The 22685-nt window shown below is 32.4% G+C and overlaps 2 protein-coding genes across 2 annotated transcripts in view; one reads left to right on the forward strand and one right to left on the reverse strand.

Moving 5' to 3' along the window:
* LOC107447541 (dynein axonemal intermediate chain 2-like) overlaps positions 1 to 2137 on the forward strand; it is a 33682-nt gene extending 31545 nt beyond the window's left edge. The window contains exon 12 of the mRNA XM_087168723.1: positions 516 to 2137. Within this exon, the coding sequence (XP_087024849.1) occupies positions 516 to 785 (270 nt within the window). The 3' untranslated portion in view covers positions 786 to 2137. The remainder of the gene's footprint in view (positions 1 to 515) is intronic.
* LOC139426071 (uncharacterized) lies at positions 1905 to 17236 on the reverse strand. Its single transcript, XM_087167593.1, has 11 exons — positions 16832 to 17236; positions 16704 to 16748; positions 12165 to 12268; positions 10355 to 10461; positions 8573 to 8727; positions 6620 to 6700; positions 6434 to 6506; positions 4821 to 4978; positions 2857 to 2903; positions 2708 to 2782; positions 1905 to 2041 (listed from the first exon to the last, which is right to left on the reverse strand). The coding sequence occupies exons 1-11, from the start codon at positions 16946 to 16948 to the stop codon at positions 1930 to 1932; spliced, it is 1074 nt and encodes a 357-aa protein (XP_087023719.1). The 5' UTR covers positions 16949 to 17236; the 3' UTR covers positions 1905 to 1929.
* Between the last annotated feature and the right edge of the window lie 5449 nt (positions 17237 to 22685).

Below are 22685 nucleotides of genomic sequence, written 5' to 3' on the forward strand. Positions count from 1 at the left end.
TTTATGTAACTCAAATGAGGGTTAGTTCCATTAAAAAGTCATCCACGAAAGCAAAATTTAGCTCCCAATACTTGATCCAGGAGTTCCCTTGTCTTCTTAATTGGGTTCAAAATTACAGGGCTACGGAGTTGAACATTAGTAGTCGTAAGCACAAAAATTGAGTCGGCTGTTCAACTCTGCTTATAAAATAAAATAAAGTTTAGAAGGTCTTTAAAAGCTAAGCGTAAGGAAGTTAGATTAATAAGTAAGGTGTTGTTAGCTACAAATCCAAAGAAGTGAAATGGACAACGGCTTAAGTACCAAATCAATTTTTTTTGCGAACGTTTTTCATTTTTCAACACTCTAGAAAAAAATTTTTTCCTTGGATTTAGGTCGTTTTCCATTTCTAATCCACAATTTTTTTATGATATTATCAATTTGTTTAATTCGATTAAAAAAATCGTTAAACCTATAACTTTATTTATTTATTCATTTTTAGCGCAACTAAATTTAAGAAACGTGTTTTTACTTTTTAGATGATAGACAGAGAAGGAAAACGAGAAAGAACTATCGAAGGAATTACGAGAGAGATAAATGCTCGTGAAAAACACCCCGAGCAAAAAGTTGATTTGGATAATTTCAATTTGTTAGGATCCTCGGAAGAAGAAGAAGATCGTTTTCCAGAGGAATTCATGTCTAATTTTAATTCTGATTTTCCAGAAGAAGATGTGGAAGATGAAAATGAAGAGACATTATTTGATTTACACTTTGTGGACAACTTAAAAAAAGTATCAGAAGCATGCTAAATTGATTACTGCTTTCTAACTACTTAGAAACCATTAACCTTATAGTATATTTTAACATATATCTATATAGAATATTGATATTCAATACAATTAAGTGAACCCAATCAAGCGAAACATTATATCAAGATACACCTAAGTTTGACAAGAACGATAATAATATAAGGCAATGACAATTAATGTTATGAATTAATAGACATCACAGCGAGATAAATGTAGCAAAAAGACACTTGTGAATGGTTTAATGTGGGATATGATCCTCCTTAACAGCAATGAAGGTATCACAAGGACCTCTTACGCTTACTACTATTACGCAAATTTTTAAAAAAGTTTGGGACAATAAATCTCTCTTCCTTATCCTCTAAAAAAGCACTTATTCCTGGAAGGTTTCTGGGAGAACAGCATGCTGCAAACATGCTGTTTAGGTATGATCTCATTCACTTACTATATCCTAAGTATTAAGATATTCCTTGAAAAGCCCAGCCATGTGTGCCATTTATATAAACTAACTGGGTATCGGTAGTGAACGATCTCATATAGAGCTTCAATAAGGTAGCCCTAGAAGTCAATGTGCCTTACAGATCATAGAAGAGAGCCTGCCTGAACAGGGCAAATTCAGCACTTCCTGTTCAGTCTGTACTATTATTTTTGACCTGTTCATGGTATAGAGAGTAATGTATGGTACTGCCCTTGCACCATTATGGAAGTGAATCACTGTGGACGTCGCTCTGTGCCGGCGTAATGTTTGACTGTCGTATAGACCTGCACTTCTTTCTGAGTGACTCAATCCATCTGTACGTATTCGGCAAAGGATAGTGGGCATAGAAAAGATGTTATTTTTGAAAAATAAAGGCAGCTCTTAAAATTGAATGCTTTTATGTTTACTTTGCATCCTTGTGTATGTAAAGTAATTAAAGCTATAATCATTCATCTCTTGATAACTTGTAAAATCGACCGATTCACTACTGCACTTTGAACATAAAAGATATTTCTTTCTCTAATGTGTCTTGGAAAATGACTTTAAACAGTTTAAAGTGTTTCAACTGGATTAATTTAATTTTTCAAGTGTTTTAACTGGCTTAAATTTGAATGTAAATAAGTTATGGATAGATTCAGTGATTTATTGTCCTTCAAATGTTTTTTTTATTTAATTACAAACTGATACAATGATAACTATTTGAAATCCAGTGATTAAACAGAGCAACGATACAAAACAGAGAACCATCTTTGGATGAAAACGATATTTCCAGCCACAGAATCTACAAAAAAATTAAATAACATTAAAGTGTAAGATATATTAAAAGCTTTGTTCCGTTTACAAGAGGCGGCTATTATTTTCCTATATTTATTTAATTAACTCCCGAAAATACTATGTGAATTGCATACTATTTAATGTGCTATGAAATAACCTTACCATTTCACTTACTATAATGTACTTGGAGAGCGAAGTTTCAGAAGCAACTTCTAAGTTCTCTTTCAGACTTTTTTTAAATTCTGACGTTGGGGGTTTTCTTTATGGCTGCGACATTCTTGAATCTCGTTTCTTTAAAAATATTTTGATTTCGGATATTTTTGGGATAAATCATTCATCTTACTTTTTGGCAAAAATTCTTGCAGGACTTTTAGTTACGAAAATAGAAACTGCGATGCGGCACTGTATTTCGCTAATTTCCCGTTAATTAACATTCTAATTTATCAACTTTAACACACCATTTCGCTTATAAACGAGCTGACGTCATGAGTCATGTGATTTTCTTGAAGTGCAAGTACCCAATTAAAGAACTGCAAAGGGGATGCAAAATTTTCAAATGTTTTTATTCACATAGTTAATTCCTTTAAACATTTATACCCTTTAACATTTTTATTTTATGTTCTTAAATGTTAAGTTGGTTACCAAGAGATAAAAAACTGAAAGTGGAACTTACAATACTATGACTGTCAAGAAAACAGCAAAACTACTGATCAGACCACCTCCACAAATGAAAAGATATGTCTTATCACTAAAATAAAGAAGTGCAGGAATATCAGTGAAAAATTAGCATTGTTCTGTTAATTTTATCATAATAAAAATTACCTTCTTCTGTTGAAGCTTGGTAAAGTTTCTAACTCTAAAATCTTTTCCTAATTGTAATAAAAAGTTCATTAATGAAAGTGGAAGTAATATTTAAAATTTGATTAAATTCACAAATAGTAATGAATTTGTAGTAATTGAACTACTTTTTTGATTATTATATTCAATAACTGCACAAAATTTCGTAAGCCTAGCTCAAATATTTATAGAAATATGGACATTTTTACAAAAAAAAACGCATTTTTTTTGTCTCACATTTTTTTGCTGTAACTTTGAAAATATTCAATAAAATTAAACAAAATTTTTGGATCAATTTAAAATTGATTAGAAAATTATTGCAATGAAATTTTATAAAAATTCGTCGAAAGCTGCGCAAGATAATTTGTTTACTTAATTTTATGAAGATTATGAAAAACTATGCAAATTAATTATGTAGTTAAACTATTAAATTTCACACAATATTGTTCTATTCAAAAGCTTGATAACAATTAAGATAATCTTGACCTCATTCATTATAGTATTTATTGATAACATAAATTTATAATAAATTGTATTTGCGCAAATGAAGTTTTTTCAGTACAAGGTGATTTTAGTTTTGTAATTCAGCATTTAATCGCTATTACAACTCAAGTATTTTTCTTCAAAATATAAGTTGTCATATTTAGTTAAAAACAAGATAATTTGTTTAGTTAGTTTTAGAACTATGTAAATTATATAGACCATAGCTAATCCCACCCTTGATAACTACAAAACTAATATGCAACTCATTCGTTGAAGTAATTGATGACAGAAATAATAAAGTGACTATTCCACAATGAATAATTAAGTAATTAAGAAGAAATATGTTCCGCAATTCAGTTATAATTATTACAAGAAGCACTTTTCTTTAAAAAATAGAGTTTGTCTGATAAAGTGATGTCGTTTGTCATGTCGTGTTTGGGTAAAAATCACAAAATACAAATTATGTAATTAGAATTAAACTGTTGTAAATAATGCGGAATATGGTTGGAAAGTAATGGCACACACGGCATAATTTTAATAACTCTATTTCGTAAATATCTCAAGTTTACGAATCAAAGCATATAGTCTAGAAACCTTACTGCTTTAAAAAGTGAAGTTATTGATTTGAGTTGTAAAGGGTTCAACTACAACATATAAAAACTTTATTTCAGTAAAACTAATATCTGAATCATTTTTATTCAAGAGACGATGGTAGATCAACAATACTTATGGAAACAGGGTTAAGCCAGCATAAGCTAACTAAAAAAGAAATTTATTTTGAAATGGAGAAATAAACAGTTTTTGCCTTCTTTAATTGATATACCAATCGTATTTACACAGAAGAGCCATTACATTATGACCACCCTCTATCTATAACAATGGGCTCGCCCAGGAACAATGTTTTCGTGGGGCACATTAGGACCCATAATCCTCATAGAACAATCCCTGGCGTCTGTAAGCTACTTGGACATAGTTGCAGACCAGGTTCACCCATTCATGGCAACAGTTTTTCCTGCGGGGGATGGTGTTTACCAACAGGATAATGCACCACGTCATAAGGGTCGAATCGTCGAGGAACATTCCAGAGACTTTCAAGTCATGTCTTGGCCCCCAAATTCACCTGACCTTAATCGAAGAGAGCATTTGTGGTCCTACTTGGAAAACCAAATTCGTGCTACCACGCTACCCCCTTACAATGTGAGGGAATTGCAGGACCAGTTGGTGAGCGCTTGGTACCAGGTACCTCAGACTACCTATCAGCACCTTGTGGAATCAATGCCACGGGGGGTGCTAGCAGTTTTGAGGGCTACAGGTGGTCCTACGTGTTATTAGCAGGGTGGTCATAATGCAATGGCTCTTCGGTGTATATGAAATTCGCGAAGAGTGGGAAATTTTTCAGTATAAATTTTTTTTAAATATTTTTTTTAAAACCAAAAATTGATGTAAATGAAGTTTTTTGCTCATACCTGTCTGGAAATAGTTTTCTTTTTCGTTGAATCCCTTTGACGAATAAAATTGGAACTTTGTCTGACTTCATCGGTGTAAAAGTTATACGAGTCGTTTTTCGTAATAAATGCAAAATGTTTCAAACTCCAAAGTGAACCAATATCTTTTGACAGTGCATCTATAATATAAAGTGGTATAAAATTATACAATTATGGAAAGTAGAGACAATTTTCATTTTTACTTTAATCAAAACTCAGAGAAATGGGAATGGAAATTTCGGGAATTTTTTGTTTTTATAAAAAGAAAGTTTATGGAAATCAGTAAGAATTTTCAAAATTATTAACTAATTTTTGCTAATTTTAAGACAAATAGCTAATTACAGTTTTAAAAACGTGCTCTTCTTCATATCAATTAATACTAATTTCAGAATTTATATTCACAATAATACAAATATAAATTTTTAAAAAAATATTTTAGTACATAAAATTTATAGCAATGAAATTAACTTCGACACGTTAAAGTAAATCTATAAATACTTTTGTTATTGACTTAAATTGTTTAACCTTTTGCCCTCTGATGTCACCGCGTAGATATCAAAAGTCAACACTCTAAAACTAATTTATATATCTTAATAATTAATATTCGCCTTAATTTATGAGTTTTAGAATTCATATAAAACTACTGTAGTTGTAAAGTTAGTAGTATCATCACACCTCAATTGATTTCCATGACAATGTCGTAATGCCCATTGCAATAGTAGTTCATATATGACGAATTATTTCGTCATATCGAACGTGAGCGGTGGAATACGCAGAGAAACTTCAAAATCTATGAATTTTTTTTAGAGAAAAAATTTAGATATATATATATATATATATATATATATATATATATATATATATATATATATATATAATAAACTAAACTCAGCGGCGCGACAGCCCAAAGAGGGCCAAGGCCTACTGTGCCCATCTCAGTTTTCTTGACCTTGGGCTCTGGGGTGCAGGAGCAGATGTACAAGCATACTTGGTGCTCATTTATCGACCCACTGAAAGGATGAAAGGCTGAGTCAGCCTTGCCCGGTCCGAGGATCGAACCAGGGACCTGTGGCACGACAGCGCGAAGCGCTACCGCTCAACCACCGGGCGTGTCATATATATATATATATATATATATATATATATATATATATATATATATATATATATATATATATATATATATATATATATATATATATATATATATATATATATATATATATATATATATATATATATATATATATATATATATATATATATATATATATATATATATATATATATATATATATACATATATATATATATACATATATACATACATATATATATACATATATATATATATATATATATATATATATATATATATATATATATATATATATATATATATATACTATATATATATATATATATATATATATATATATATATATATATATATATATATATATATATATATATATATATATATATATATATATATATTTCTTTTAATAAAAATTTTGATGAAAAGTTTAAATTTTTATCTGAGAAGGGCAAGAAAAAGATAGTAGTAAACAATTAACGTAGTAAAACATTCTTACCCACATTAGTTTGATCGGACAAATCCAGTACATAGAATTGCAAAATATATTCTCTTGAAATTCGTGGATGAGTCTAGAAAAAACACTATTTATTTGAATAAAAGTCTACGAAAAAAACAGTCCACAAAAAAAAAACAGAAAAAAGGCTATGAGTAATTTTTTTTAAACAAAATTGTTTTTTTATACTTGACTTATTTTGGCTGTCCAAAATCCTGTTTCCATGTTGTCGCAAGCAATGAAGATGGAATACTGCTTTACCAAAAGATCCTAAAATACAGAAAAACGAATTATTAGAAAAATCGTAAAAATAGTGTCAAAATTAAATTAAAAAAATATTTTCAATTACATTCAGCTACCCCATGAATTAACTATGAAGTTTCAATTGCCGAAATTTTTTTTCACCGGATTATTAAATTACAAACAAATTATAGCTGAATTAGCTGCTCTACGGAAGGAATCCTTCTAAAGTGCTATTTTTTTGATATTTTTTATAACAGTTGTTCCAATTTTGAGTTCACAGCTACTATCGTTCAACTTTGAACCCAATCCAGAAGACTGGATCAAGCATTGAGAGAAATTTGCCTTGGTTTAGGACTTTACGATGGGACGGATCTGTATTTGGGTTACATGGAGAAGAAAACTACGAAAACATCCCAAAGTTAGCCAGGCAATAACGGAACTCTAATCCATGATCCGTCTACCACTAAGGATATTTTACGTCAGCACTGTAGACAGTGCGAGCCGGGTGCGGGATTCGTATCGAGCAACCATTGTATCGAGCTCGAGTTACCCCATTAGGTGGCGAGAGCTCTATTCTCCGAGCCACCATGACTCAAAAGTAAATCGTCCGAACGGGGACTTTCGATGCCATTAGGTTAATTAACGTAATTTTGTTAATGTTAGAATAGGTTGTATTAAGCCATAGAGCTTTTCTTATAAATAAATATTTTACTGAAACACGTATTTTTTAAAAAAAATTTTTAATTATTTTTTTTTAGGTTTTAAATATCGAGATACTACTTGAAGTTTTACTCTTCTAAAAAAGTGGACTAGGTGATCACTAATATAGCGGATCATCTGGAAACTAATATTTTATTTTTACATTTGCTAGGTAAATGGTAGTTAGCAATTAAAAGCTACAATGCCCGTTCCATACGGCTAGTAATTAAAAGTTACAATGTCATTACTCGCGTTGATTTTCAATGCTTACTAAAAAAAAAATTACTTCAAAAAGAAAAAATTATACTAAATTTAAAAAAAAATCGATTTAGAAATTCATATATTACGTCAATTCATATATTAAGAAGTACTTTTATATGAAACTTCTTCTGTCGCTATATCAACAATCATTTTCATAATCAACTGCCGTCGTATTAATGGCTGACATAGTGACGATCTATGCGATTCATAGCCAAAAAATATCTCGTCTCAATCCACCTTTTCCATTCTAAAGTGAGTTTTAAACCTATAATTAAATAACAGATTTTGATTGATTTTTAGCTCTTAAAGTAAGCTAAAGAATTCACGGTAAACGTATTTGATGATTTAATATTAACAAGTATCCAATGATTTAATCTGACAAGATTGATTTCAACTATGAAAAATTCTTCATAAGAACCATGCTGTTGTAGTTGTAGTTCATTTACATCGCATTAGAGCTGCACAATGGGCTATTGACGACGGTTTGGAAAATACCCCTGAGGATGAGCCGAAGACATGCCATCATAATTTCGATCCTCTGCAGAGGGGATGGTACCCCCGCTTCGGTAGCCCGACTACCTGCACGCGAAGTCGAGCACTTTACGGTAGAACAGTTAAACGAGGTCTCTACGCAGACTGATCCAAGTGGTCACCCACCCGCACACTGACAGCAGCCAGTGATGCTTGACTTCGGTGACCCGCTAGACTCCCAACCAATTTTTTTTATCCAATTTATTCTCATCTTTATTAGATTAACATACCTCCCTATTTTTATTTCTTCAATTTTGTTAGATCGGAGGTGCGTGCCACAGTGCACAGGAACTCCGTTGCCCACTAAGCAACACCCCTCGCCCTTGACTTCGGTGATCTGTCTTAACGAACAGTCCACTGCGGGACCTTTAAGAACCATGCTAAGATTTTTAAAATGTAAACAATTACCTTATTGCTTGCTTCATCTCTGTATGAATATGCACCGTATTTCTCAGCCAAAATGATTTCTGTGGATTCAAAACATCTTGTAGATTTAGTCGGTGATTGTAAAGAAATTTTTACTTCAATTGGACCACTTTTGCCTTTTAAGTGAACTACATTACCTAGAATAAAAAAATCATCGAATTAATTATTTTATTTATCACACTTATGCTCTTTATAAATAGAATATGCAAATGAAGGTTACATGATTAGTCCACTCTCTACTCTTCCCCTCTTTCGTTTCCCTGTTTTCGGAGTCCCGCAGTGGACTGATCGTTAAGACACGGTTCCCAGTATATCACCGAAGTCAAGCATCACTGGCTGCAGCCAGTGAGCGGGTGGGTGACCACTTGGATCAGTGTGCGTAGAGACCGAGGGTGTGCGGTATTGGTCCTTGTTAAACTGTTCTACCGTAAAGTGCTCGACTTCGCGTGCAGGTCGTCGGGCTACCGAAGGGAGGGTGCCATCCCCTCTGCGGAGGATCAAAGTTGTGATGACATGTCTTCGGATCATCCTCGGGGATGTTTCCCAGACCGTCGCCAGTAGACCATTGTGCAGGTGCGACGTAAATGAAGAAATCAAATCGAACCATGTTTTCGGCGAATCTAGCTTTTTTTCCCCACATAAGTATATTCCAATTCTTACTGAAACGTAATGCCGTGGGAAAAAAACAAGATTTTCAGCAACCATGGTAACAGAGAGAGAGAAAGAGAAAGTGTGGAAATCGTGTATCTTTGAGGAAAGTTATACAAAGAGTAGTGTATTGCAGTAGATGCCTTGCTATTGATTTTTGACAAATTCATACGCACATAAAATTTTTAACAAGCATTAAAGTTTTCATCAATTAGGGTTACTATAGCCAGTTACACGATGTTTTCACCATGATTTCTATTTCTCCGTTTCCAAGGTTACGGCAAATCTTGTTTTCCCCTTTTGTAATCATATTCCAATTTCTTCTGAAACTTACCGCAGTAGATAAAACGGAAGATTTGCCATAACTATGATAACACGAAAGTGTAGAGATTGAGGAAATCGCGCAACCTAGTAGTAGATACGTTGCTATAGATGTTCGACAAATTTTCATTTATATCAACATTTAATGAGCATTAAAGTACCATCGATTTGGCTTATTGTGGTCAATTTTAAACTTCTAGTAAAAGCTTTTTAAACTTCTCTATCAGTTATATAAATGAAATGATTTCCTGATTTGGTTCTGAGCTTAAAGCATTTATTTATGGTGTTTAAATATATATTCATTATTTTCTCTTTCAGTAGAAAATCAAAGCTGAATTCTAAGTTAAAAGCTAAAGATCGGCAAAATTATTCGAAAAGTTAATTGAAACAATGCCAAAAGTTTGACTATCAATAAATTTACATTGTCGATAATATGGTGATATAAATTATGCTAGAAACGGTCTGAAAATGTTTGAAATATGCGTTGTTAACAAGCACAGAGCTGTAGAAGATATTTTAGTGCTCTAGCTAGCTGCAAAGTGAAATTTGATAGCAAGATTTAATCCTCACAGACACGAAAGCGAAATAGTTGAAGCATTGTTAAAAAATGAGATTGTGTTCACTAAAGGTAAATAAAAAAATAATTCTAGCTACCAGACGCAGAATTTCTCAGAACACCAGTAATACTTATTTTTCAAAAATAAATACTGCCGTACTTTATGAAACAGCATTAATTTAATTGCCAGAAACACATATTCAAAGTAAGTCAGTATAAGAACAGGAAAATTCTCATACCTTTTTCGATAAAGGATTGCACTTCATCTGCTACAAGGAAATTTATAACAATCCCTCTGATATTAGACGAAAAATATGGTACCGGAATATTTTCTTGCAAACTTGCCCTAAAGAAAAGCAAGAGAGTATTTTCCAAGTATATACAGAAGAAGAAACAAAAAACATCACTTTGAATAATTTATATTCAAGTGACAGGATAAGTATGTAGTATGTAGAAATCCGACCGTGAAATCAAAATTTATTCCAGGTGTTCATTATTATTATTATTTTGCTCAGTGTATAGTGCACAAAATAAAAAACGAACCGCCCTGATTGACTTTTGATCTAATGATCGGATCTTTACGTTCTAGAACTCAATCTTAAAGGTTCAAAGGACTCACCCCAAGTATGCTTAGTGCAACCGATATTTTAAATTACGAAATCAGACATAAAAACGTACTTTCCGTGAATAAACACGCCTTGTTATTTTTTATTATTTTATTTAATAACACGTCTTTCTTTTCGACGGATTCGGATTTTTAACCCAAAAAACATTCGCAATCTGGGAAAAGTGGTGCTAATAGTTAGGTCAGGAGAGCAGTCCAAAGTTTGGATCTTTTAATATTAATTTTACCTTTTACGTATGTTTCTCGAGAACTTCTTAAGTAAATTGAAAAATTTTTGCACACAATTATAAAATTTGTTTATCTAAAGATATTCTATTGCACAAAATATTTGAGTAAATATTTGTTATTTTTTATTATTTTATTTAATAACACGCCTTTCTTTTCGACGGATTCGGATTTTTAACCCAAAAAACATTCGCAATCTGGGAAAAGTGGTGCTAATAGTTAGGTCAGGAGAGCAGTCCAAAGTTTGGATCTTTTAATATTAATTTTACCTTTTACGTATGTTTCTCGAGAACTTCTTAAGTAAATTGAAAAATTTTTGCACACAATTATAAAATTTGTTTATCTAAAGATATTCTATTGCACAAAATATTTGAGTAAATATTTGTTATTTTTTATTATTTTATTTAATAACACGCCTTTCTTTTCGACGGATTCGGATTTTTAACCCAAAAAACATTCGCAATCTGGAAAAAGTGGTGCTAATAGTTAGGTCAGGAGAGCAGTCCAAAGTTTGGATCTTTTGATATTAATTTTACCTTTTACGTATGTTTCTCGAGAACTTAAGTAAATTGAAACATTTTTGCACACAATTATAAAATTTGTTTATCTAAAGATAATTCTATCGCACAAAATATTTGAGTAAATATTTGTTATTTTTTATTATTTTATTTAATAATAAACGAAAAACTTAAATTATAAGGTATACAATTTTTTGTATCATTTTAAATAATGTAATTTTACATGGCAAATTATAAAATTTCAAATTAGTTATAATTAAACTGTTTTTTTTTTAATATTATCTTCTCGCCTCTGAAATATATTTAGTCTGAATTATATTTCCCCCTCAATTAGGATCCTTGTTACCCAATCTTACCCTATATGTTTTAGGAGTAGTATAATGTTTGATTGCTTGTATGCTTGGTTTGAGTGTATTAAGGGTATTTATAAGAAAAATGAAGATTGCGTCTAATTAAAGTTGTCAAATGTAAGCAATCCGAATCGAAAACGCAAGATTTGATGAAAATTAACAGTTCAATCACAATGCCAACTTTAATTACTGATCCATAGTACATTTAATATTTATTTTTCAAAAACTTAATCAACACATCATTAATATTTCATTTTAGCCTAAAACTTAAAATGATAATTTATTTGATAAACAGCAAAAATGACCCGCTAAAAGAAGTTATAAATTTTACCAGTTAGAAGAAGAATCTTGATTTTGTTCAATATTCCAAGATGACAAAGAAATCATTCGTAAATTTTCACTCTTAAAGCAGAGTCTAGAGTTCATTGATGGTTCCTGCAAAGATTATAATAGTATTAAAAAATCTTATTAATTTACTATGAGTACTAATAATAGAGATAACTGGAGAAGGATGAGAATAATATTTAGTTTTTGATGACAAGGGGATCGCTACAGAGGATAGCAGTCCAGCTTTACAATAAAGTGAGGACAAAATTCCATGTCTTGAAGCTCTTCATAACTGGCAAAGATTTTTTAGAAAGTCACTTTATTGATACCAATTTACTCCAGATATAGAGTAAGTTGGCATAATCTTAATGGTATGTTGTCATAGCTTGAGGGTCAACCGGACTTAAGATAAGCTCAGAAGAATGTTCTAAATGCTACATTTTAATTAGCTTAGAAATATCAGCTTTAGAATATATGGGTACGATTGGAAGCTGTTTACAATAAAATTCTATTGAAAATCGCCATACTTAATGATTTGCCAGAGAAAAATGTTGTAAACATACAGATGACCTTAAATAAGTTTTTAAATCTAAAACTTCCGCACTATTCATAAAACCACTTGACTTTCCAAATATTAAAATCAAAATGTTCGAAGAATAAAGTGCCATTCTAAATAAATTAGAGCCATAAAATGGCTGCTAATTTAATTCAATTCTAATTTTTCAGAAATTAACAATGCAACTCACAGGTTTAACAAATGCACAGATAAAAAATTATTACGATTGTGTTAACCTATTTTTTCCTACTATTCTCGACTTGTATAACAAAAGTTTGGTAAAGGATTCTTGACATAAATAGTCAACTGGTTAAAAATTAATAATATAGTTTAAAAATAAATAATACAGTTCATATTTAGTTTAAATGAAAATAATAAAAAATTAATAATATAGTTCAGTTTAAAACTTAGTAATATAGATTTCTCATCCCCACAATTCGTACGAAACTTAAGTTCTACTTTATTTATTTTAATAAGTGAATTGGGGAAAAGGTCTACTTGAATACAAGACAGTAGGAAGAAAAATGGACTGAATATCATACCTTTAATATTTATTGGCTCCCTGAACCGTGTGCTGAGGATCAAGGTGAAAAGTGTTTAAGTTACCATTAATATGAGTACTAATGTGTAGGTGTAAATCTTTTTCACAACACCATACTCGATTTCCCTTAAGTGTGCCCATCCCCCTTCCCAATTAAATTCCCTCAGAAATAGCTTTTTATCTCAATTTGCTTGGTTTTCTTTCTGTACAACTCCCGATAAATGTAGTGTACAAAATTAAAAAAAAAGAGAATACCCTAAACTAATGGGGTAATGATCAAATTTTCACGCATTAAGCACTCAATCTTATACAGGCTGTCCCAAAACTCATGGTAATTAAGTTAATGGTTGATAGAACACAATTAGGCAAGTGCAAATTACCATACTCATAGCAAATTACCACAATCCATGGACCGAATGCAAGTCGTAACACTCTAGAGAGTGTTTCCCAGCGACCGCTATAAAAAGTCTGTTCAGAAAAGCTGTCTTTCATTCGCTCTGTGAATCACCGATGAGATAGATGCGTACTCAAACCAGAAGAAGGCAGAGATGCATTACGTGTACGCAGCTGCTGGCGGCTATGCAAGGAAAGCTTAAAGATTATATCCAGAGCATCTTCTTACAAGACGCGTCCCCTGATGCTAGGACATTTCAACGACTACACCTACAACTCTGAGAAAGGGGTTATTTTTCGATATGCATGCAGGATACCGGACGTGGCAGGAGTATAAGAACGTCATCTGTAACGGACGACATTGAGCATCGTATCAGCGAGAGGCCTAAATCTAGCACGCGGGCACTGTCCCAGGCCGTTCACGTTTCTTGTAATGCGATGTGGCAAATGCTGCGAAATGGAGGAATTGTCCCCACCATGTGCGGAGAGTTTAAGGACTGGAACCATCAGATTACCAGACATATGACAATTTTGCCATATAGTTTCTTCAATAGACGGCTGTGGACCCGGAATTTTGTACACTTGTGTTGCTCACGAACGAAAGGACATTCACAAGTAAGGATATTTTAAATGTCCTCAACTAGCATGTATGGGCAACTGAAAACCCTCGCGCAATACGTCCACATTCGCTCCAGCAACGTTTCGCTCTAAATGTTTGGGCCGAAATCGTGCATGATCCTCTGATTGGGCCATACCTGCTATTAACACACCTGGATGGAGATTCATACCTTGTGTCTTTGCAAGTGTAGCCAGAAGAACTAAACCGTGTTCCAGCACACACCACACGACACATGTGGTTCCAACATGATGGGGCACCAGTTAATTACAGTGCAGATGGGCGTAACTCCGATAGATATCATTCGGGCGTAACTGAGATAGATATCTCCGATAGTATCCGGGGCGATGGGAAGTTCGTGGCGGTCCAATCAACTGGCCAGCCCACTCACCCAGTTTGTTATGTAAGGATTTTCTCTTCTGGGGTCATATGAAGAGCCTCATCTGTGATGATGGTCCCATAGATTCTGCTGAATACCTTGTTGCTCTGATATGCCTAGCTGCTGACACCATTAGAGAAATGACCGGTGTTTTCGCTACTGTACAGCTGTAACTCCTTTGACGGTGTGAAGCCTGCGTTAATGTTGGCGGGTGCAACTTTGAGCAATTCCTGAGATTGGGGACTTTGTGTTATTTAATTTCATGTTGTTGAATGAAATGTTTTTCGTAATTTCATCAGTTTCTTTTCATTTCATCTATCTCAGTCCTGTTCATCTCTGTCATTCTCATCATTTCCCGACACAGCATGTATTCTGCTCTATAATGATTTCGATCATGGATTGTATGGTGATTTGTGCTTGTCTACTTGCGTTCTATCACTCTTTAACGTATGCACTATGAGTTTTGGGGCACCCTGTATGTGCTTAATTTTATATATATATGATAATTAATATGCTGACTACATTTCAAGTTTCGAAATCTGGCACAAAAACGTACTTTCTTTGATTACCCACACATTGACTCTCACATTATAGAGAGTAGCCGTAATTTGGAAAATAAAGTTCCAATAGTTTAGAAGAAAGAGCAGAGCTACTTTAGCAAATCGAAACATTTTTGCATACAATTATAAAACTCGCTTATTCGAGGATAATTGTATATAAAAACAGTTATAAATAATCCTCAGCAGTCCCAGGGCCGAAGATAATTGCCCCGCTCTCTTTTCCCACTTACGTACGGCCTTGACTACATCACATGTAAATTACTTGCTTAATATTCTTAAATTGTCATATGAAATATAAATGCTACTTCTTCACTGAAATTCTAGTATTTCAAAATTTTCCTAGAATTAACACGTGTTCCCGGTCTTACCCTCTAGTGGGTAACTAGTAATTTTTAAAGAAATCATTTGTACAAAAAGTAGTATATATTTGACTTTTCAGGAATGATATATTGTACAAACAATGGATATTATGATTTAATGCGTCAGTATCTAAGTTAGTTGATCAGGCCTTTAAATACTACCTGATTTTACTTCAATTTCCCCTGTATTTGAAATTAAAAGTTTGTAAGCATTTCAATTCTAAATTTTTTTCAACTAGTATTAGACACTAGTGGACTGCGCCCCCTGCTCGCTGACGCTCGCCATACTCCGAAAATTGCTACGCAATCTTAAATGGTTTGCTTCCGTAAACCAAGCTCGCTTCACTCGCTACTAACTTAGGTACATTGCAAATGCACAAAATTCTAAGAATTCAAAACAATCATTCAAATCCATATAACAACTTTAAAAAAAAAAAAAAAAATTACATCTTTTTAGTAAATACTAAGTCATTAAAATAAATTTGAATTCAAATAATGATTTCAATTGAATTCAAATAATAAATTGAATAAATTGAATTCAAATAATGAGTAATTCGTTAAACCTATTAGAAATCTCTATAGTATAAAATCTTAAAGCGTAACAGCACGACTGAGACTCATTTTTCAATGAATAACTAATAACAATAATAAAACAAATAAATTCGTGATATAAATCAAAAATCGTCAAATAAGTTCGTGAAAAAAAAGCGCTTTCGACAAAATACGAAAATAGATATCTATCGAGAAAGACTACTCACTTCTGCCTAGCTTAATAGTATGAGATTGCCGCAGGTGAGAATGCTCTCTCTGGTTATTTCAGTTTCCGTTTTTAAAAGCGCTATATGTTGAGCCACCTCAGTAGATTTAGCATGTGACATTTTTAACGGCAATCATTGGTCGATTTTCTATCGACAGAGTTGGAGAGTTGTAATGAGACTTTTTTTGGTCGCCGTGTAAGAGAAATATATATAGAGATATTCACTTGCGTTTTTTAATATTTTTAATTATATTTTAAGAACATTTTTAAATTAAATTACGTCTTCCTCCCCCCAATTACCTTTTTGAAAATATGAACTGAACTATTTTACCGTAAGACTATCTTGTTTTAATGAATGTCTCTAATTGCAGAGTCAACTTACAAGCATAATTCGAGTTTTCTGTTGTTTTCCATCTGTTCTAATATACTAAAGAAAGAGAGAAAAAAATCAATTATCAAAAAAACTTTTAAATCCAGAAAACGTTATTGAAATGAATTTAAATATCTCACAGTTAAGAAGTCAATCCAATAAGTATAATCAATATTTAGATTGGAATGTGCGGTAATCAATTTAGATTGACACAATTCTTGCTGAGGAACCAGAGAAGGAACGATTTGGATATTCATCACGCTTTCAATTGATATGTCACTATTTATTTTCAATTCTTGCGAAATAATTTTCAAAGTTTCTTCCAATAAGGATCTGAAAAGAAGTTTTATATACAATTAAATGTATTTATACTCCATGGCAAGTTGCAAAAAAGATCATTGTGGTATTAGATACAAGTAATCATCCGCGACTTCATATAGTTCCGTTTTATTTCGTTATCAAATTTCACAAATATGCTTCCAAAACAAATGAAAAGCTTTTAAATGTTAAACACGCCAGTCAAAACTTCAATTCATGCTATCTTTTAGGATATACAGTAAAACCTCATTAAGTCGTCACTCCGCTTAAGTCGTCGTTTTCCTATGGTCTCGTCATAAGGCATATGAAATATAAGACAGATGATATGAAATATAAGACAGATGAAATATAACTATTCATGATTTAATTTCAACATTTTGTGGGTTGTGATATTTCCTAAGCTTTGATACATGAACTATTTCAAAATTGTGTTTACTTAAATTATTCTTTTATTTTTTTTTTTGTAATCGGTTTCTTGATCATTCTTTCTTTTTCCTATTTTTCTTTTTATTTTTGTTACCTTTTTTTCCGTCGATATTAACCTGATAATGTACGCATCCATTACCTAGATCTATTTTCGAATCATTTGAACTTTTTGGACATTCTTTCTTTTTATTTTTTCAATGTTTACTTCCACAGAAACATCATTAACTTTTATTTTTTCGATGTTTACTTTTACTGAAACATCTTTTTCATCATTTTTATTTTTTCGCTGTTTACTTTTACTGAAACATCTTTTTTGACCTTAACATTTTGAGAATTCTGCTGTCTAATGTGCAAAGATAAGTTGTCACTTTTAAAATTAGCTGAGATGATCAGTCTCTTACCAAATAGAGTAACAACTGGCCCGACACAATCAATAAACAAACAAAAATCCTTGCAAGTCTGCAGTCCTACTAAAGCATATGGTAAATTAGTATCAAGTATAAAAACTTGGTGAGTTAAAAATTTCGCCTATCGTAATAAGAGAAACTCACAAATTTTGTTTAGTGTTAACTGTCCTTTTGTTTGGGTAACAAATAAGCTTTCACATTTTTTAAATAGGAATATTTAGTTTTGACCATTTCCGAAAAAGTAAAAGAATTACAAATTTCTTTAAGTTTATTTGAAAACTCTTCATCGTTAGGTTCAAAAGAAAGTACTGAAAAATTTAGAATTTTGCGTGGTTAAATCTGAAAAAATCATTTGTAACAAAAGTTTTAAAAAAAATTAATTTTGTTTGCCGTCACTAGTATAATTGACGTTTGAACCACATTTGTTTCCATCAAAAACATTTTAAATGCACTATAAATAACAATATTATATCATAATTATTATATAAAAAATTATATAAAATCATTATTATATAAAAAATATGAATCATTATTATATAAAAAAAATAATATAAACACTAGAAATGCAATCTAATCATTAATAATATGCTATTGAATTATTCATAATAAAAAGTTTAGATCACGGCTAATCTCTGATGTCTAAAAAAAAATATGAACAACCTACTCTCCAACGTCGACCTTCATCAATTTCGTTGAAGAGGAAAAAAAAAAACACTTTAATGGCATTTTTATCTTCACCCTAAACACTATAGTAAAACAAAAATATAAATTCAACTAATCAATAAATCATAGAAACTGTAACACATAAAACAATAAATATGAAAATAATTTTTCTAAATATTTCTTATGCCAATCAAAACAATCAGTTCACTGAAAAAAAATTTCAACAGTAAATACGATCAATGTATAAAAAATAATTGTTTCAATTGAAACATCAAGTATTAGAAAAAAAATTTTTAAAATCATAATCTATGACTTTGTTATTCACATGAGCACTTTTTTTTTATTAATCAATAAAAATTAAAGAAATTATTTTAGGATAAATGTAAAAAAAAATTTGCAAAAAGGATACGAGAAAAAGTTCGAACCAGCCCAAGAAGACATCAACATCAGATGAAAGTTGATAGGAAAAAAAATTTGTTTCTTCGATTCCAAAACACATTTTGAAAATCACAACATCAGATGTTCTAACTTCTTTGTTAAGAGGAATCATATTTCTTTGAATGAGGCGGGGTGAGACTCATTTATTGACGATAAAAACCAGAGTAGCACTGGGAGAAAGGAGTAAGAAAACTTTCCGGACGGAAGGGATGGGGTTTCAAATCGAAAACTTTTTAACGTCTATCAGGAGTCCAATGCAGATTTTCCCTTATTTCTAATTATTAATTGTCGTGAGTTGAAGAAAAATCAGACTGATAATTTTCAACTGTCCAGGCGAATGAGATATTCGATGTATTTTTTTCCCTTGTGGATTAATACCCCAAGGAACCCATTACAGCTACCCATCCCATTGTTACAGTACAAAAGAGCTTTTCAATCATCCTTTGGCAGAGAGAGGGGGGGAGGTCAAATTAGCAAAACCCTCTATCCCACATCGGAAGGGTCAAAAGGTAGTTTGCTTTGTTATCTAACTTTGATTCATTTTCTTGTGAATCATTTCATGCATATGAAAGAGTTCAAAATCTTCTTTTGATAGATGATGTAAAAAGAGAATCTATTGATGTTACTCTATTCTTTGAGTTTTTCGCCTGGTGATTACAAAAGTATATGTACACTGAGTGACCAAATTATTATGACCATCTCAGTTTTATGCAAATGAGTTATTGCGTCACAGCGCTGCCGCTAGAGGGCAAGATAACTATAACACGGGAATGCTGGACAAGTGTCCCATTCCAGATGAAGACGCCATAGGAGATGGACGTGCCTTGCGAGTTCTCCGAGCCGGGGGCTCGGTCGCCATGCAGCGGGATGACCTACGATGTGTTCCGGCCAGCCAGTCGTCACCACCTCCATGCCTTAGCGATGATCTCTTCCTCTCTTCGTGAGCGTTTGATTCAGACCTGATGACTGCAGTTCTTCTGCGACGACGATCACTGATCAATGTTTGAAAGACAGAACATCAAGATGAAATAGTTTTCAAATCCAGCCAACGTGAACACACCGTGTAAGCGGCAGTAGTAACTTGTTTAGCCTAGACGTACGTGAACGTGATGATTGCATTGACCTTTCGTTAGTAGCATTTAGGCCTGTCCGACATGTTAATGGCGGTCATTTGCGTTTGAAACCGATCGGTCGAAGCATGTTTCGCAAGTAGGAGTCTGGCTTTACTAACATCTATTGTCCTTCGGGTCCTCGCCAGTTTAGTTACTAGCGGAGACTGGAGATGTTAATTATGAATTCGAGATAAGTAATCTTAAAAACAGCGAGATGTTTTCCTCAAGCAAAGCACAGTGGACTTCATTTTTGATGATTACTCTCAACTCTTTTTCAAGTCACCACAGCTTTTCCGCATCATGGCAATGTGCCATTTTTCTCACCACTTCAACTTTAGCATTATGCTTTTCACCTTAGGGCTTCACCTCAACGATACTTACTTCATGATGAAGGGGTAAAGGGCCATCATGGCCTCAGGGACCCCGACCAACCCACACGACTAAGACTAAGGACAAGTGAGTGATCAGTTACACTGTGTTGCTTGCTCAGATATGGGAAAGAAAAGTGATTTAACTGAATTTCAACGTGGAATGATTGTGGGTGCGAGATGTGTCGGAACGAGCATCAGCAAAACGGCTGCACTTGTGAAGTGTTCTAGAGCAGCAGTTGTTAATGTGTACAAAGAATGGACAATCAAGCAAAAAACCGGATCTCAACGTCAGACTTGCGGTCGTCACAGGGCACTGAATGCTCGATCAGAGAGAAGTCTGGCCAGGGTTGTGCAGCGCAACAGGAGAGCAACAGTGCGACAAATTGCAAGTGATCTTAATCAAGGAGCAACTGTGAACGTCTCTGAACGGACTGTTCGACGCACATTGCGCCGTATAGGGTATGGAAGCAGACGACTGAAGGGGTGGTCATAATAATTTGGCCACTCAGTGTATAAGTTCGTCCAAAAGTAAATAAAATTAAAAATGCAGATAATACAGAATGTCTTTTTTTTGCTTAAATCAGAACTTTTAGGTCATGGATAAGTATACTCAGAAGGAATTAAAACTAATATAATTGGAAAATAAAGATTTATTTTTATATAAAATCTATTAATCTTGGTGAAGTTCATTTATAAGTAAATAAATATTAAATGTATATAAAACGAAAACTAAATGAAATATTTATTATAGTGCGCATTGGATCCTTTTAATTATGTATTAGTTCACTCATAATAAAGGAGTAAAATTTGAAACCTGGCGAAAGGTAATGTAAAAGTTTTTTTTTATGTATGATTTGAGGTTTTTTTAATATATATATATGTAACATAAAAAGCTTTTATTAATCTTTTTATGTTAGTTTCTTTGCTATAAAACAACTCCTACTTTATTACTAATTAATTATTCTATTTGAAATACTTTCTCACACTTTTAAAAGCCACATCCTGTTTCTAAATCTATTTTTAGCCAAAGTATGCATACATTTAAATAAAGATCTTTTTTCCCTTTTAAGCCGTGGGAATCACTCGAGCAAGTTCATTAACCAATTGTAATTTCTGAGATTTCCCTCTTTTCCCTAAATAGAGACATTTTAGGATTTTTTGCAAGATTTTCCCTACCAGAAAGACTGTTTGCTGATGGAGTAAACATCACTTCTTCGCTCCCACTCAACTAAGAATGATCAAATAAAAGTTACTCTGATTTAATTAAAATCCTGTGTCTGTTTTCCTGCTCGGTCCGACTGCAACATTTTACAAGCCGAGCAGGATTATAAGAACTGATGAAACGGGCGCAGGATAATATAAAATGCTTCTTCAAAATATAATTCAAAAGTTAAAATAAAAATACAATTGGCTGAATCATAAAATTGCTGCTGAACTGACATTGCTCGTGAAACACATATTATTCTTTTGAAACATGACTAAGGAAATTTGATGCCAAAAATAATTAAAAGAAGATTTTTGGGACTTCTCTTTCAAGTATCCATTGGAGTGGTCTCAACTGTATTTTAACAGTGCCTGACGTCTTCGTTTCCGTTATAACCATTACAGAAATGGATCTCAACGCTGCCTGATTTGATTCTCACCCACTTGAATGCTAGAAGCACTTTCTCTTTTGACGGAATCCCATTTGTGTATACCAACTTGATGGAAATGTCATCATATAAAATAATAATAAAAAGAAAATGATTTTCCGATAGGTTTGTGCAACGCGATGCGTCGTCAGAGGTCAGATAATCTGTCAGCTGATATGTTCAAAAACGAAACCTTGAATGGTTTTCAACACCCGTTAACAAAATCCTCAACTGTTGGTGCTATGTGTTCAGTGTGTGAACTTTAGTGGATCGTGCTTAGTGATGAAAACTTGTGAACAAAAATAGATGAATGCTATGAAAATCTTCTTTGGGGGGATTAATATTTTACACATTTTATATCAATTATACTTACTTGACAAATCGTGCTCTGATATTTTTAATGATTGATATTAATGATGAAATTTTTAATTGATTTTTAATGGTGAAATTTTTAAACGTGAATGCTTTCTAATCATTCACGCTCATATCTCGAAATTAAAACAAACAAATTTATGGCTATTTATATTTTGATAATATTTCAATTTATTGATATTATTATTCAATGGTTTACCATATTATTTGTTTAAATTAAATAATATTAAAATTTAGTATTACCATCATATTTTTT

Source organism: Parasteatoda tepidariorum, chromosome 7 (genome assembly GCF_982258835.1).
Source record: "Parasteatoda tepidariorum strain Cologne lab strain chromosome 7, Ptep-v5.0, whole genome shotgun sequence".
Classification (NCBI taxonomy): domain Eukaryota; kingdom Metazoa; phylum Arthropoda; class Arachnida; order Araneae; family Theridiidae; genus Parasteatoda; species Parasteatoda tepidariorum.

Excerpts from the sequence above, each read along its gene's own strand:
- LOC139426071 (XM_087167593.1), bottom strand. The coding sequence starts at position 16,948 with ATGAATATCCAAATCGTTCCTTCTCTGGTTCCTCAGCAAGAATTGTGT. Across the intron at positions 10,462-12,164 it reads CAAGATTCTTCTTCTAACTG|GGCAAGTTTGCAAGAAAATA; the intron begins GTAAAATTTATA and ends GCTTTTCTTTAG. Across the intron at positions 2,783-2,856 it reads CCAAGCTTCAACAGAAGAAG|TGATAAGACATATCTTTTCA; the intron begins GTAATTTTTATT and ends TCTTTATTTTAG.